Below are 17,499 nucleotides of genomic sequence, written 5' to 3' on the forward strand. Positions count from 1 at the left end.
CCTCCTGGACCCCCTTATCTACTGATGATGACCTTTCATTTACCGAGCACCTGCTCGTCAAAGTCTTCCTATTATTAGCTAGTTCCTGGAAAGGTACCTGCATGTCATTTATTATAAATGAAGCTTAGCTTGTTTTTTTTATTATCTATCAGTAGAAGCAACCTATTAAAAGTCAATCAGAGTTTTTCGGAAGCTGTGATTGATCTAATTCCAACACAAGAGCAGAAATGTGTGCATTTTCAGGAACATTTTGCTATGTGTCATTTAATAATGTCGTCTACAATACCTGGTGAAATGGGACCGACATGCTCTTTTACAGGAGAGTGTTTGCTGGATCAGCCACAGAAACCATTGGGCCTCCCAAACGCCCTCCCTGGAGCATCTTACCAGCTGGAGCGGCAGTGTCAGCTGGCCTTTGGTGAAGATTCCAGACCCTGTCCTTTCATGCAGCCGCCATGCATCCGTCTGTGGTGCACAGGGAAGTCCAATGGCCAGTTGGTGTGTATGACTCGACACTTCCCCTGGGCGGACGGCACTCACTGCGGGGATGGAAAAGTCTGCGACCGAGGGATCTGCTCCGACAAAGAGGACTATAGTGTGAAGGTGAGAATGAGCTGGTGTTTGGAGGGATGCAAATCTGCTGCCTTTGCACTATCGAAATGCCTGTGAGCAGGACACGGAACCCCTTGAACTGCTGAAGGATGTTACACATGTGTGATGACCCTCTGCCTGCATGTGTCAATTAATTAAACACAAACTGTACAGCAGACCTTCAGAAGTTAACTCCAGAGGTTAAACGAGCCTTCTGGGTCACGTTCAATGCCATTGCAGGGTGGAAATGGCCTGCGGGCCTCGAGTTTGAGTATGTTTACACTGCAGGCCAAAGTGGACCTGTGACAGTCCTAACTGCCGTGCGGGTTCTCAGGACCATCCAGGGAAGACATTGTCGTGAGACGGTTTAGACTTCTTTATTATTTCAATAACAGAGTCTTTGGCGTGCTTTTCAGCAGCTGCCTTTTCTTACGTGAGCACACAAATGGTTTTCTTTCCGTCCGCCGTCTGCTTTTCAGCAGCACGTCGCCGTCATTTGCCGTCTACTTTTCAGCAGCACGTCGCCGTCTACTTTTCAGCAGCACGTCGCCGTCATTCGCCGTCTACTTTTCAGCAGCACGTCGCCGTCGTTCGCGTGGTAGCAGAGGATGGTTTCCTCCCGTCCGCCGTCTGCTTTTCAGCAGCACGTCGCCTTTAGCGTGCTTTTCAGCAGCTGCCTTTTCTCCGTCTCCTCTCTTGATGTTCACGTCTCTCGCCCTCTTAAACGGTCCGAGAGGGTGATTGCACTGTCCACAGCTGCGCGCTCCACGCACCTTATGCTGATTGCGGCGTCGCTCCCAGCGCGCCCCGCCTTGCCGCTCGCTCGTCCACGCCCCCTCGCCGCCATCATGGAGCGGGCGCTGTCTGTCCGCCGGCCCCGCCTCCCAACAGGACCAAATCTGTTTTGTTTTTGTTAACTGTTTTCAGCTGACTGTTTTACAATGCAAGTAAAATGTGATCTTAATCAGACAAATATAAACACGCAAAAGTCCCAATATGGCCGCGACGTCACTTGCATGTGCAGTTTGATAAAGGGAAAAGAAAAGAAGTTGACCATAAGTTGATCTGTCGAAATTAGCTACCAGTCACTAGCGCTACAAGTAAGTGATTATTTTGTCATACAGGATATTTTATTTGATATCTAAATCGGCGTTTCGTAACTTAAGGTACACTATATTGCCAAAATGATTTGACCACCCATCCAAATGATCAGAATCAGGTGTCCTAATCACTTGGCCCGGCCACAGGTGTATAAAATCAAGCACTTAGGCATGGAGACTATTTCTACAAACATTTGTGAAAGAAGGGGCCGCTCTCAGGAGCACAGTGATTTCCAGCGTGGAACAAACCTGTGCAACAAATCCAGTAGGGAAATTTCCTCGCTCCTAAATATTCCAAAGTCAACTGTCGGCTTTATTATAAGAAAATGGAAGAGTTTGGGAACAACAGCAACTCAGCCACAAAGTGGTAGGCCACGTAAACTGACAGAGAGGGGTTAGCGGATGCTGAAGCGAATAGTGCAAAGAGGTCGCCGACTTTCTGTTGCTAGAGAGCTCCAAACTTCATGTGACCTTCCAATTAGCCCACGTACAGTACGCAGAGAGCTTCACGGAATGGGTTCCCATGGCCAAGCGGCTGCATCTAAGCCATACATAACCAAGCCCAATGCAAAGCGTCGGATGCAGTTGTGTAAAGCACATCGCCACTGGACTCCAGAGCAGTGGAGACGCGTTCACTGGAGTGATGAATCATGCTTTTCCATCTGGCAATCTGATGGACAAGTCTGGGTTTGGAGGTTGCCAGGAGAACGGTAGATTTCGGACTACATTGTGCTGAGTGTGAAATTTGGTGGAGGAGGAATTATGGTGTGGGGTTGTTTTTCGGGAGTTGGGCTTGGCCCCTTAGTTCCAGTGAAAGGAACTTTGAATGCTCCAGGATACCAAAACATTTTGGACAATTCCATGCTCCCAACCTTGTGGGAACAGTTTGGAGCGGGACCCTTCCTCTTCCAACATGACTGGGCACCAGTGCACAAAGCAATGTCTATATAGTGTGGATGAACTTGACTGGCCTGCACAGAGTCCTGACCTGAACCCGATAAAACTACTTTGGGATGAATTAGAACGGAGACTGAGCCAGGCCTTCTTGACCAACATCAGTGTGTGACCTCACTAATGCACTTTTGGACGAATGGTCGAAAAGTCCTACAAACACACTCCGCAACCTTGTGGACAGCCTTCCCAGAAGAGTTGAAGCCGTAATAGCTGCAAAAGGTGGACCGACATCATCTTGAACCCTATGGGTTAGGAATGGGATGGCACTTCAAGTTCATATGTGAGTCAAGGCAGGTGGCCAAACACTTTTGGCAATATAGTGTATATTTTCTTGATGCGGCAGATCGATTGACACCGCTGGGAGCTTTTTTTGACAAAGCGCCTCATTTCGACAGAACAAGGATGTGGCTGCTACAGAAGAAAAAATGGACGCCACAGATCAGTGTGTCAGTGGGTTTGTGTAGAGGAAGTAGGCAGGTGATGGAAAAAAACTGCAGGAGGCAGAAGGAGAGTGATCGCGTTTGTCCTTTTCTACACAAAGTTTTCTGAGTATCGCGGTCGACTTAGCATGCCCCAAACATACGCACTCTAAAAAAATATTTTTGTTGGTGTACAAACGGATGTTAAGATTTGGTTGTTTTTTGTTGTGTTATTTATCTATACATAGTGCAATCATTAGTGTGCAATACGTAATATTATTTTCTCATTTTTAGTTTTTCATTACTTTTTACTTTTGCTACTTTATATAAAAATCTGCAACCACTTAATTTTCTTACTATGAGATTAAATAAATAAAACATGTATTCTATCCTACACCAGAGCCCAGATATAAATTTAATCAAACATTATTTTTATTACTGTCAGAGTGAGAATTAGGGCCAGAATTAGTGAGGAAAACGCAATAAAAAAATAAAAAATTTCATAGAATGAAAAATACCATATATATATATATATATATATATATATATGTATATATATATATATATATATATATATATATATATATATATATATATATATATATATATATATATATATATATATATATATACATATACTAAGGAACTAAATTAGACCCCTGGACCTCACATTTGCAAAAATGATAATATGATACTATAATAAAAATAGTTGCTGAAGTGTGAGGGTTGTACTCAATTGTGTGTGATTGTATATCAGTGAAATACATCTTACATATTCATTATACTAAATTAAAACCACATTATTATAAAATGATTACTATTATTGATAAGCGAAATATAATCCACCATCTACTATATATTCAGCTAATGATGTGAATCACAGCTTAATAATTATCTATTCATGTATACTTAATTGATATTATTTTAGTTGTTTGTTATGTTGTGGATTGCAACAGGAGGTGAACAAATTTGAAATTATTATAAAACAAAAAGAAAGTAGGATTAAATAAGCTCTGCTTCCTCCTACTACTTTTCCGACTTGTTGAAATGTAAAATTTTAAATATTATAACTAAATTGTAACTTTATGTATGAAATATATACCAATACCTATATCATGTTGTGAGAAATCATGTGGTCTAAGTCAATGTGTCTTAACCATAGGGGCGGGCCCATTGATCGGCCGCAATCGCCCTCTAGAGGGCCGCCAAAAAATACTACTCAGTTGTAGTGCACTTTTCCCCCACTTGCGGCAGTGATAACAATCTCAGACAAACAGAAATCTGGAGCTAAAGTCATGGAGACATTTCTTAAGTGCAAAAAATAGAACTAAAGTGGTGAAACTGTATTTTCATTTGCACTTTCATTTTACTGACATTCTCGTTAAGAAATATATATTCATTATTAATTTAGTTCATTTAGTTTAACATAACATAATTGTATACAGTATATATTTATATTTTGTCAGTTATTAATGAGTCCATTCTTATGAAGTATATTTGGTTAGTACTTAATATTCTAATCAGCCTGATCCAAGCCTCAAGTTTATGTGTTAAATAAATTATTATCCATCTTTCCATCCATCTTCTTCCGCTTATCCGAGGTCGGGTCGCGGGGGCAGCAGCCTAAGCAGGGAAGCCCAGACTTTCCTCTCCCCAGCCACTTCGTCCAGCTCCTCCCGAGGGATCCCGAGGCGTTTCCGAGGCGTTCCCAGGCCAGCCGGGAGACATAGTCTTCCAAACGTGTCCTGGGTCCTCCCCGTGGCCTCCTACCGGTTGGACGTGCCCTAAACACCGCCCGAGGGAGGCGTTGGGGTAGCATCCTGACCAGATGCCCGAACCACCTCATCTGGCTCCTCTCGATGTGGAGGAGCAGTGGCTTTACTTTGAGCTCCCCCCGGATGGCAGAGCTTCTCACCCTATATCTAAGGGAGAGCCCCGCCACCTGGCAGAGGAAACTCATTTCGGCCGCCTGTACCCGTGATCTTGTCCTTTCATAACCCAAAGCTCATGACCATAGGTGAGGATGGGAACATAGATCGACCGGTAAATTGAGAGCTTTGCCTTCCGGCTCAGCTCCTTCTTCACCACAACGGATCGATACAGCGTCCGCATTACTGAAGATGCCGCACCGATCCGCCTGTCGATCTCACGATCCACTTTTCCCTCACTCGTGAACAAGACTCCTAGGTACTTGTCTCCTCCCCAGCCCGGAGATGGTACTCCACCCTTTTCCAGGCGAGAACCATGGACTCGGACTTGGAGGTGCTGATTCTCATCCCCTTGTAGATTAGAATCAGCAATCAGCAATTAATTATGATTCATGGTTTCTTATCATTTGACAAGGTTGCAAACTAAGTAGGTTAGATATAATTATTGAATACGATTAAAATCAAGAGTGATATTACTAATTCAGTGTTAATATTTGAGTGGGCCCCAGGGCCCTCTGTAGTGGAAATGTTGGGTTCCGAAGTCAAAAAGTTTAAGAAGCTCTGGTCTAAGTTATACTGCATGTATTGAGGCCTGGTACAGCCAAGCTTATTAAGTTACTCAGCACCAGAGGTGGGTAGAGTAGCCAGAAATTGTACTCAAGTAAGAGTACTGTTACTTTAGAGATTTATTACTCAAGTAAAAGTAAGGAGTAGTCACCCAAATATTTACTTGGGTAACAGTAAAAAGTATGTTGTGAAAAAACTACTCAAGTACTGAGTAACTGATGAGTAACATACACATATCATATATATATTTATATATATATATATATATATATATATATATATATATATATATATATACACACACATTTATATATATATATATATATATATATACAGTATATAATTTATATTTATTTATTTTGCCGTTTTTGTTTACATGTTAAAGGTGTTTTAATGAATATACATGCATGTTTAACACATATAGATTCCTTTCTTTCATGAAGACAAGAATATAAGTTGGTGTATTACCTGATTCTGATGACTTGCATTGATTGTAATCAGACAGTAGTGCTGATAGCGTCCACGTTTTCAAATGGAGGAGAAAAAAAGCTCCTCCTTTCTGTCTAATACCACATGAAAGTGGTTGATTTTTGGCATCTTATTTTTCCATACTCGTTTTCATACACTTTACAAGAAATACATTGGCGGCAAACTCCGTAGCTTGCTAGCTTGTTTGCGCTGGCTTTCGGAGACTCTTGTTTTGAAATAGCAGGCGCGATGGAGCGGCACTTTTATTGTGAAGACAGGAACTGTGCAGTCAGTCTTTAGGCTTTTGAGAGAGGTACGGTTGAAATAAAAGGGTCTTTTTTCCTTCACACTTTTGATTGATTGATTGAAACTTTTATTAGTAGATTGCACAGTACAGTATATATTCCGTACAATTGACCACTAAATGGTAACACCCCAATAAGTTTTTCAACTTGTTTAAGTCAGGTCATGTGACCGCCTGGCTCTGTTTGATTGGTCCAACGTCACCAGTGACTGCATCTGATTGGTGGAACGGAGTGAACGTCACCAGTGACTGTATTTGTTGAAACGCAGGCACTATGAAGGTCTGTTTGACAGACCAAAACAAACAAAGCGTGCATTAACAGATCGATAAAAAATAGTAGCGAGTAGCGAGCTGAATGTAGATAAAAGTAGCGGAGTAAAAGCAGCGTTTCTTCTCTATAAATATACTCAAGTAAAAGTAAAAGTATGTTGCAATAAAACTACTCTTAGAAGTACAATTTATCCCAAAAGTTACTCAAGTAGATGTAACGGAGTAAATGTAGCGCGTTACTACCCACCTCTGCTCAGCACCATGACTCTTGTTCTATGAAGCACCATATGTACTACAATACATCTTAGTATTATGGCCTGTGGGCACAACAAAGCAGACTACGTCTACTTAAAGGTCAAGAAACATGTATTTTCAATGTATCTAAAAAGTCGACTCAAGTACTACCAAAACAAGTGGATTTTGTCAAGAAACAAAAACAAAACAGTCAACACTGGATGATACATTTTGAACTGAGTAGCTATTCTTGAACCAGACTTTTAAAACACGCCTGGTGAAAAAGTGAATGTTAACCTCACCAATATGCTGCTGATTGATGTACTTTTCAGGTGGACGGTCGCTGGGGTAAATGGGGTTCTTTTGGTTCGTGTTCTCGCACATGCGGAGGTGGAGTCCAACTGGCCAAAAGGGAGTGCAACAACCCGGTTCCATCAAACGGGGGCAAATACTGCCAAGGGGTTCGAATCAAATACCGCTCCTGCAACCTGAACCGCTGCCCTGACATAGGTTGGTATCGCACAATAACAGACACAATGGCATCCAGTGGCCTCTCTTTAAATAATTCCAGTTTCTGACCTTGCACGCTCCACTTCCCTCCCTCCTTTCTGTGCAGGTAAGACGTATCGGGATGAGCAGTGTGAAATGAGCGGCCGCAGCTTCAGCAGTAACCACATCGCCCCCTCTGTGGTGTGGGTACCAAAGTACTCCGGAGTGAGTACCGATGACAGATGCAAACTCATCTGCAGGGCTAACGGAACCGGCTACTTCTACGTTCTTGCACCTAAGGTAAAACGCAACATGACGAATACACTAGACGTCAAGAACAAAATGTCATCATAGGCTGTGGTCAATTCTTGTCGTTAAACTTTTGTTACACCAAGTAGTTCTTTCAGCGCTTTTCAGCCAATCACACTGACAAGAGTAAAGCACACATGACAAGCTTGACGAGCAGCCAGCGTTTCTTGCTGATGCCAGTTGGGAGAAGAGTAGAAACCATAAGACTCTGCAAACCGAAACATGCCACACACATCACTCCAGAACAGTAGTCACTCAACATACCACATCCTCCAATATCTTTACTTACAAGCCAAACTTTGAAGTTTTTACACTCGCATCCTTTCACTCACATTAGTAAATTGCTTCCTTTTTTGGTTCATTGTATGCTTTAATAACAAATAACCAGACTTGGTTGTTATTCCTAGCGCTCACACTTTCCACCCATTTGCTTGCGCCATCCCTTACAGCAAATTTGGCAGATTTTGTGAATATTTTCTGTATTTTTTCGAGTCGTTTAGTTTATTTCTGTTGTGCAAAGTAGCGCCTGTCATTTATGACTTGTGGGAGGAGCAATTGCATTAGTTAAACTAGACAAAGCCATTTCAGTAGAAAGTGCATGTCACTGCTAAAATGCCGGAGTACAACTGAAACGCTAACAGTTGGCACACTAGCCAGATACTGTCAAGTAGGAAAGTATATGACTCTTAGGAGTATACCTGTCAAATGAGTAAATTAGCTTACGTTAACATGCTAATAGTTAGCATGTGTAAAATGAAAAAAAAAAAACGACTCTGATAAAAAGCAAACAAGCTAATGTTAGCCTTCTACCAAGATAAAGTAAAGTAACAAAATATACGATTTTGGTGTGTACCTGTCAAATTAATTCAAAGGCTAGCATACTTACATTAACATGTTAGCGCAATAGCATTTTTTCCCTGCTCATTTGACAGGTATTTTAGTAAGCATGTTAATAATTAGCATGCATAAAATGACAAAATACATGACTCTTAGGTGTATACTTGTCATGCTAACGTTGTTGTATGTTGACATTATTGTGTCTTAAATTCATGTTAGCATTTAAAGTAGGAGCGATTATTGTTGATTGCTAGCTAGAGGCTAGCAATAAACGGCACTAACGATCAGCGGCGCTAGTTTGCGTCTCCAGGAAATGAGCAGTAATACCAGTCAGTAATACCAGTCTGAGTTTAATCAAAGTTTGGTTATAGGATATTTTAAAAAAAAAACGGTAATACTAACTGTCAATAGTTTTACCGCAGTAATAGTTACATCTATATGCCACTTACATGCTACTGATTAGCAGTGGTGATTTTACTTGGCAATTTTGATACCTCCAAATTTGGTAATCAAAAATAGAACTAAGATACACATTACAAACAGCTCTTATGTAATAAGTATAATACTTAGAGTATAAACACTTTGTAGTGCTCACAAAAAACAAAACTGGCAAATTCAACTTAATGCTAATAGACTACTTCCTGACTACGGCAATGCACCGAGGACAAACTGAAATGATTGCATACTTTCAAATAACACTCAAACGTGTTAGAAAATACAATATATATAATATATAATATCTAATAATTAGAGATGGCCGATAAATGCGTTAAAATGTAATATCGGAAATTATCGGTATCATTTTCTTTATTATCGGTATCGTTTTTTATTTTTTTTTATTTATTATTAAATCAACATAAAAAACACAAAATACACCTACAATTAGTGCACCAACCCAAAAAACCTCCCTCCCCCATTTACACTCATTCACACAAAAGGGTTGTTTCTTTTTGTTATTATTATTCTGGTTCCTACATTATATATCAATATATATCAATACAGTCTGCAAGTGATACAGTCCGTAAGCACACCTGATTGTGCGTGCTGCTGGTCCACTAATAGTACTAACCTTCAACAGTTAATTTTACTCATTTTCATTAATTACTAGTTTCTATGTAACTGTTTTTATATTGTTTTACTTTATTTTTCATTCAAGAAAATGTTTTTAATTTATTTATCTTATTTTATTATTATTATTATTATTTTTTAAGTACCTTATCTTCACCATACCTGGTTGTCCAAATTAGGCATAATAATGTGTTAATTCCACGACTGTATATATCGGTTGATATAGGTATCGGTAATTAAAGAGTCGGACAATATTGGAATATCGGATATCGGCAAAAAGCCATTATCGGACATCCCTACTAATAATATATATAACTTGACTGCACAGTTATCATTATTAGCTCAGTGTTATATGTTGAATGAAAAAACATTTGTTGCCACAAGACACAAAAATACTGAAAATTGGTGCTTCAAATTAGGACTGCATGATTAATCGACATCGAATCAACATCGAGGTTTGAGTTAGTGTGATTGCATAACCGCAAGAGGCTGATTTTTTATTTTTTTTAATCTCGCCGCCATCACCGACATTTGAGCGGCAATCATAATTGTTTAGGCTTGCGTTTATTTGTCTCTCACTACAAACAGGGAGAACAAGGTCTCACTCTGTGCACTCCTCTGAGCACCTGAGTGTGTTTATTTAACATTAGAATTACCTGAACGCAGTGAGCCCTCTGTTATGTCATCCACAATCTTTGCCAAATGTCCCGTTGTGGTAATATCTCAGGGGGAAATATGGGCGCAGAAGCACGGACAAACAATCGAGAATGCCCTGATCACATGATAGCAACAACAACAACAAAAAGACAACGTCAAGACCTAGTTTTTCCAACTGAGGAAAAAACACACTTTAAGATGTTAAATATTTATTTAAGTAAATTTTTTGCTTACATAAATGAAAGTCCACTTAATTTTTGTGTTTGTATATTTATATAGGATAACAAACTTATTCACCTTCAAATTACAATGCAATGGTAAACATTTCTACAGTAATGAGAAATACAACTTTATACCCTTTTAAATAGTTACTTGCATTATTTTTTCATATATTATGATTACATTACATTGTAAACGCTGTATAGTTGTTATCGGTTATTTCTTCAGTTAAAGAGCATGATGTAGACAAAAGCTCTGAGTCTGTCTGCATAAAGCCATGTTTTTTTGGAGTAAATTATTGCATACTGTTTTAATGTGTGTCACCTAGTCTATAAAATCCGCTACACCTCCCTGATACCGAAGTACATGTCAAACTACTTCCTTAACGTAAATGACCGCCATAACCACAACACCAGGGGGAGCTCCACTAACCACGTTAAACCCAGATTCCGATCTAACAAAGGTCTTTACTCATTCTCTTTCTATGCCACATCAATGTGGAATGCGCTCCCAACAGGTGTAAAAGAAAGTGCATCTCTATCCTCCTTCAAAACCGCAATAAAAGTACACCTCCAGGCAACTTCAACCCTAAACTAACACCCTCCCCGGATTGCAAATAATCAAATGTTAATAATCTAAGGTAGATATTTTTTCTTATGCTTTCTGATCTCTCTCTCTCTCTCTATGTCCACTACTTGCTGTACATATCCTACCAAGTCAGACCTACACTGTTTCAATGTCCATTTCTCTGATGATGCAATTGTTGATGCTGATTGTTGATGACAGAAGTGTTGATACCAACCAAACCTAACCCCCCCAATATCCCACACCCCGGATTGTAAATAATGTAAATAATTCAATGTATATACTCTGATGATTATCTTGTGTGATGACTGTATTACGATGTTAGTATATATTTGATAGTATATATCTGTATCATGAATCAATTTAAGTGGACCCCGACTTAAACAAGTTGAAAAACTTATTCGGGTGTTACCATTTAGTGGTCAATTGTACGGAATATGTACTTCACTGTGCAATCTACTAATAAAAGTTTCAATCAATCAATCAAACCTTGAGACAATAATGTGTTGATCGACAGTTTAAAAGTAACATGTCTTCCTTCACTCGTTAATTTCGCAGTTTTATGCATTTATACATAAAAAAAATCGCGGCTTTAGAGAGAAAATCGCAATTAGGATTTTTCCTCAAAATTTTGCAGCCCTACTTCAAATGTAAACGTCACTCATCTTTAGCCTGCATAGTCAGTCACTTCTTTTTACTTCAAAAATGTAAACCACATCGGTATACCCCAAAATGTAGAATTGATGTCTTTAAAAGATGTTAATTGGTCAGATCTCTCTTCAACCAACCACATAATCCAGGGCGTACCCTGCCTTCCGCTCGAATGCAGCTGAGATAGGCTCCAGCGCCCCCCGCTACCCCAAAAGGGACAAGCGGTAGAAAATGGATGGATGGAAAATGTAAAGCTTGGCAACATTATTTACATTTATTTTCATCATTCCGGACTCCATGCATGTTTAATGCATTAGAACGCGGGTATTAATTTTAGCTATGTGGCCAAAGGTGACTTCATTAGTGAGCAATGTGAATTCATGCTGGCCTCCGAGTGAAAAGAGTAATGCATAAGACGGGGAGGAGGAGGAGAGGGGGTTTATCTCGCTGAGATAACAAGGGTGTGGAGTGAGTCTGAGCAGTCATGAGCGAGAGTTCACACTACATCATATTGAGCTGAGAGGACATGAACACTCGGGGGACATGTAGCTCTGAATCATAGAACAGCTGCATGCTTTAAACCAAATATCATTTTACACCACATCCTGCTCTACGGTGCAGTGGAAATGTGGCAACCAACGCCTCAGCTTTTAGAACTAATTGCAAAATAATAATAACATGTAAAAATATAACAACACACCCGAAAAGACATTATCTAAATGAAGTCTTAACATGCCTGTGTGCCTGTGTGTGTGTGTGTGTGTGTGTGTGTGTGTGTGTGTGTGTGTGTGTGTGTGTGTGTGTGTGTGTGTGTACACCACAGGTTGTGGATGGAACCCCTTGCTCTCCAGAATCCCTGGGAGTGTGCGTTCAAGGAAAATGCATCAAGGCTGGTTGCGATGGAAAAATTGGCTCAAACAAGAAGTTTAACAAGTGTGGAATCTGCGGCGGTGATAACAAAAACTGCAAGAAGGTGTCGGGGCTCTTCACAAAGCCCTTGTGAGTATACCATCATGGACGCCAATCATTGTTTTATCACCTCATTGACTGTAATGTGTTCTGGCACGCAGACACGGCTACAACTTTGTGGTCATATTGCCAGTGGGCGCGGCCAACATAGACATCCGTCAGCGAGGATACCAAGGAATGCTGGGTGACGACAACTACTTGGCGGTGAAGAACAGCGAGAGTCAGTATCTGCTCAATGGCAACTACGTGGTGTCGGCAGGCGAAAGGGACATCATTGTTAAGGGCAGTCTGCTGCGCTACAGCGGCACCACTGGCATCTCTGAGAACCTCCAGGCTGTAAATCCCTTGGGCGAGGCCCTCACTGTAGAGGTGCTGTGTGCAGGGAACTTGACGCCGCCTCGCATACGCTACTCTTTCTACCTGGCCCGTCAGAACAAAGACGACAAGACTCTGAAGAAGGACGCTGGTGGGAAATCCCACAACAGCGTTCTGGCTGATGACAGTGACAAGGAGAAGGGTGTGGACACCTTGAAGAAACCTTACAGCAAAGAGGAGCCTCCTCTTGAGAAATGGACATCCACAACCTGGGATGAATGCTCAGTGAGCTGCGGCGAGGGTTTTCAGAGGCGAATGGTGCAGTGTTTAAGATCGGACGGCTCGCCGGGATTGAAATGCGATCCGTCCCAAAGACCGTCAGCCATCAGAGCTTGTGGAGACCCATGTCCAGAGTGGCATATTGGCCAGTGGGCGCCTTGCTCCAGAACCTGCGGGAAAGGCTTTAAGAGACGACCGCTGAGCTGCAGAGCCCAAACAGGACACGCACTTCCTAGGGACCACTGCACTGGCTTACGTAAACCACAGGAGCTGGACTTCTGTAAACTAAGGTCTTGCTAGGAACTCCCAAAAAACCCTATATTAGGACTGAATAGACATTTCCCACATACATCCCGACACACCTAGCAAGGGAAGGAGGGTGAGCGGTGTAGAATGAATGCTGTCATATATTTTCCCCAACATTTAGACTATGTTATCTGAATCCACTCCCGACAGAAGACCAACACTGAACAAAGTCAATATAGAGCTGACATATGTTAGCAAGCTATTTATCTTGCTTATCAGTCTGGAAACCATTTAATGTCATAATGTTTTTAAACGTTGGGATTTTGTGCGGCCTTTGTCTAGCGTGACCGATGCAAAAACATTAATTTTTTTGACCAATTTGTCAAACACAATGTGACTAAGCCCTTGTTCACACTGTAGGTCAATTAATTTTTTTTTTGCCACTGTCCGTGTGAACAAGGTAATTCAAAATTTTCCATATCCGACCAAGGCCTCTTTCGTATGTGGATAAAAATCGGATATATATGCGATGCATCCTTAATGTGAAATGCTCCCGTGCTCGGGTCACACTCATTTGACCAGAATGTCTTCAAAAAGCAATAACCATCGTAATTCTTTGCCAAAATAGATGGTTACAAAATAAACAGTGGTGGAAATAGGTGAAAATAATATGTTTTAGGAACTGACGTGAAAGTTCCACCACTCCTGTCTCCGACTGCTCGCCCACACGCTCTTCAAGCAGTCATCGAAGCAAATTATCTGTGAGAGCCCAAGTACTTGTCTCGTCATTCTTAATCTTCTACGTACAACAATTTGTTTCAGAAACTATTGACATTGATTGCACAAAATCAATGAAATTGCCACAAATGCGCCAGTGCTGAGACCGACAAGAGTTGGAGACATTTTTACTTCAGTAAACACTGCAGTATGTGCCACGTCATGACTTCATGTTTGTCTTGACATTAAAAATCATATTTTTTTGTAATGCAAACGGCCACTAAAAATATCGGATTTGACAAAAAAATTAATTGGAATTGGACATCCAACCCTGCAGTGAGAACGCAGCCTAATTCCACCTTTTTCTGGCATGTCATTCAATCCTGGAATAGATTTGTAACAAAACATATCATGGTTTTCTTTTTATGAGTTAGGTATTGTGTCATATTGGCTCACTTCAGGCCCTATTCTCCCATTTGGTTAAGTGAAAAAAGTTGTGCAACTGTGCAGATTGTGCCTGCCTGACATTCTCCCCCTCGACTTAAGGGGAATTGCCCTTTTTTGGGGGAATTTTGCCAATCATTCACAATACATATGCACATATGATTTGATTTTTTATCCATTGTAACTCGGAAATAAACGTAAATGAAAGTCAGCTAACAATGGAGCCTACGAGAGTCGCTATCTTACACCTACAAAGTGCTCTAAAAAAACTTAAATATGTTATATATTTAATGTAGTAACAGGCACATTCATATTAACATGTAATATTTATGTATTTTTGATCATTTTAAGCATACGGCGGGGAATTACAGCATTTGCTTTTTCACTTAATAACAACATCCATCCATCCATCCATTTTCTACTGCTTGTTCCTTTTGGGGTCGCGGGGGTGCTGGAGCCTATCTCAGCTGCATTCGGGCGGAAGGCGGGGTACACCCTGGACAAGTCACCACCTCATCGCAGGGCCAACACAGACAGACAACATTCACACTAGGGCCAATTTTTTGTGTTGCCAATCAACCTATCCCCAGGTGCATGTCTTTGGAGGTGGGAGGAAGTTGGAGTACCAGGAGGGAACCCACACAGTCACAGGGAGAACATGCAAACTCCACACAACTACTACTAATTATACCTCACAAGAGCCAACAAACATAATATAACAATCTTTTAATTTACAATGTCTGCCCTCACATGGATGCCGACTGTTGGGATGTTCGAATCTTGCCGTTTAGATGAAGAATTAATCATAATCCTTGCGAAGTGTTGAGAAAAAAAAGCCAGTACCGCAAATTAGCGTCTTTTTGTGTCTTTCTCATCCCCGGGTATAAGTGGATATACCTTCTCGGTTTATGACCACAACCTCTTTCAATCCAGGTGAGAGGTATGATTTGGTTAATATTCAGGTCACGAGATGTAAATGGGGTATTGTTGGTGCCTTTTGGATGCATTTGTAGAGCGATTTAGAGGCAAAATGGATGAATCCCATTAGCACCATTGCTTGCCACCCAGAACGAGCCGATTATTAAAAAATTTGCATGCAAAAAAAACACATATGTTCTTGTCTCTCATAAGGATTGAGAATTTTAGACAAAATTCCCTAAAAAGTGCAGTTCCCCTTTAAGTCTGTCACAGCACGACTTCCTCCATGATGCACACTTTGGGTGGAGCAACGCTTAAGTGTTGGCAATCCCACAATTTGTACTAAACAGAACTCTTAACATTACAAATACTCTTAGATTGCTTATAATAAAATATCACAAATACCATCAGATTGGTTATAATAAAAGGTGAAAAAAAGTTTAATCTACGGATTATTATTCACATCCAGCCAGGAAGAAGACTCTCTTGTAGCTTGCATACACACACACTACTTTAAATAAACTCTTAAATGCCCTTACTGCATAAACTACACCTTTTATCCCCATAATAAGAAAGCTACATACTATATGCATCTTTTATTTTCATCTACATTTTTGCTTGATCGGAATTCCAAAAGCATTGTGTACGTGGACACTAGATAAATTGATCTGATCATGTTGCGCGTATACATGCTCCGAGCGTTTAATCAGAATAAACATCTGGGTTGTCGGAAATAGTAGAAGACTACTTTCGCCAATGTTGCAAACAAAAGTCCTGTTCTTTGGGCCTCACAAGTAAAATGTCTCCTCTCTGGCATGTCTGTTTAAGTAATTTTTCAAATTCATTATTTTCATGAATTCGCTTTTACAACTACGTGTTTCCAACCTTTCAACCACAAGGCGTTCAACAATCCTGAGTTCCTTTGAACATTTCCAGCATGAAGAAACAAACATTGACATTGATGCTGTTTTGGCAAAAACCACACTCTTGTTTCGAATTAAATTTCCTTCCGAATTGTCCATATCGGACTAAATATTCTGATGTTTTCTAAATCTGATATGACCTTTATTCTGATTTTTTGTGTCCTTGTAAATACAGCTATTTTCTGCCCACCCGACTATTCGACATTAGTCACCACAAAAAAGACTAAGCTGCTCTTTCTGCACACTCGATGAAATCCTGTAAATCATGATATTATTCTTATGCTGTTCCTTTACGGGCCCACGTTGTCCAGTACAACATCCCGCCACATGATGGATCCTTTTATAGTCAGATTTTTATTTCTATTTTGTAATTTCATCAGCTTTTGCACTTTGTACAGCAAAAGAAAGTGTTGACTTATAAGGGCTGTACTGTATACTATGTATACATTTATTCAGCTCTGTGCAAAAAAAATCATGTAAATATGTTTTTAATCTTTTTTTAAAACACAACTGAATTGTTTTTGAATATATTTATTCCAAATAAAGCCTTGAATAAAAATGTGGAGTTGATGATCTTTTTTTAACTACTTGTACACCAGTAGAGTAAATAAATGATTGGTTTAATGTGCATCTTTTATAAACACACATCTGCTGTTATACATTTTGGAGCAAAGCGTAGATAATATATGACAAAAGGCTGACCTACATAAACGTGGATAGAAGAGGAGCTGGAGGGCAGCCAATGGAAATATTTGTTTGTTCCCCCAATGGCCTCTTGTTTGAGTTCATAGTCAGATCTTGTTGCAGCTTTGATGGCATTAATTGTACGAGACAGCTTATCTTGACTCGAAGCTTTCCCAATACAGTTTAGGATTTGGATAGCAGTCTCATACATCAGGAAGCTGAAGTTTTATTGGAAGCTGTCGCAACTCTCTGTCCAGTTTACACTTCGCACTCACTGAACACTTCATTGGGTACACATGCACATTGTAATGACTTGCAATACAAGAAGATTGCACAAGGGACTATAGAAAACAA

At 40.3% G+C, this 17,499-nt stretch overlaps 1 protein-coding gene across 1 annotated transcript in view; it reads left to right on the top strand.

Moving 5' to 3' along the window:
• The window catches only part of LOC133607555 (A disintegrin and metalloproteinase with thrombospondin motifs 15-like), a 37,585-nt gene extending 20,579 nt beyond the window's left edge, over positions 1-17,006 (top strand). Inside the window, exons 4-8 of the mRNA XM_061962293.2 lie at positions 320-603; positions 7,168-7,345; positions 7,452-7,624; positions 12,474-12,649; positions 12,721-17,006. Coding sequence (XP_061818277.1) covers positions 320-603; positions 7,168-7,345; positions 7,452-7,624; positions 12,474-12,649; positions 12,721-13,513 — 1,604 coding nt within the window. The 3' untranslated portion in view covers positions 13,514-17,006. The remainder of the gene's footprint in view (positions 1-319; positions 604-7,167; positions 7,346-7,451; positions 7,625-12,473; positions 12,650-12,720) is intronic.
• The last annotated feature ends 493 nt before the right edge of the window (positions 17,007-17,499 follow it).

Source organism: Nerophis lumbriciformis, linkage group LG09 (assembly GCF_033978685.3).
Source record: "Nerophis lumbriciformis linkage group LG09, RoL_Nlum_v2.1, whole genome shotgun sequence".
Lineage (NCBI taxonomy): Eukaryota > Metazoa > Chordata > Actinopteri > Syngnathiformes > Syngnathidae > Nerophis > Nerophis lumbriciformis.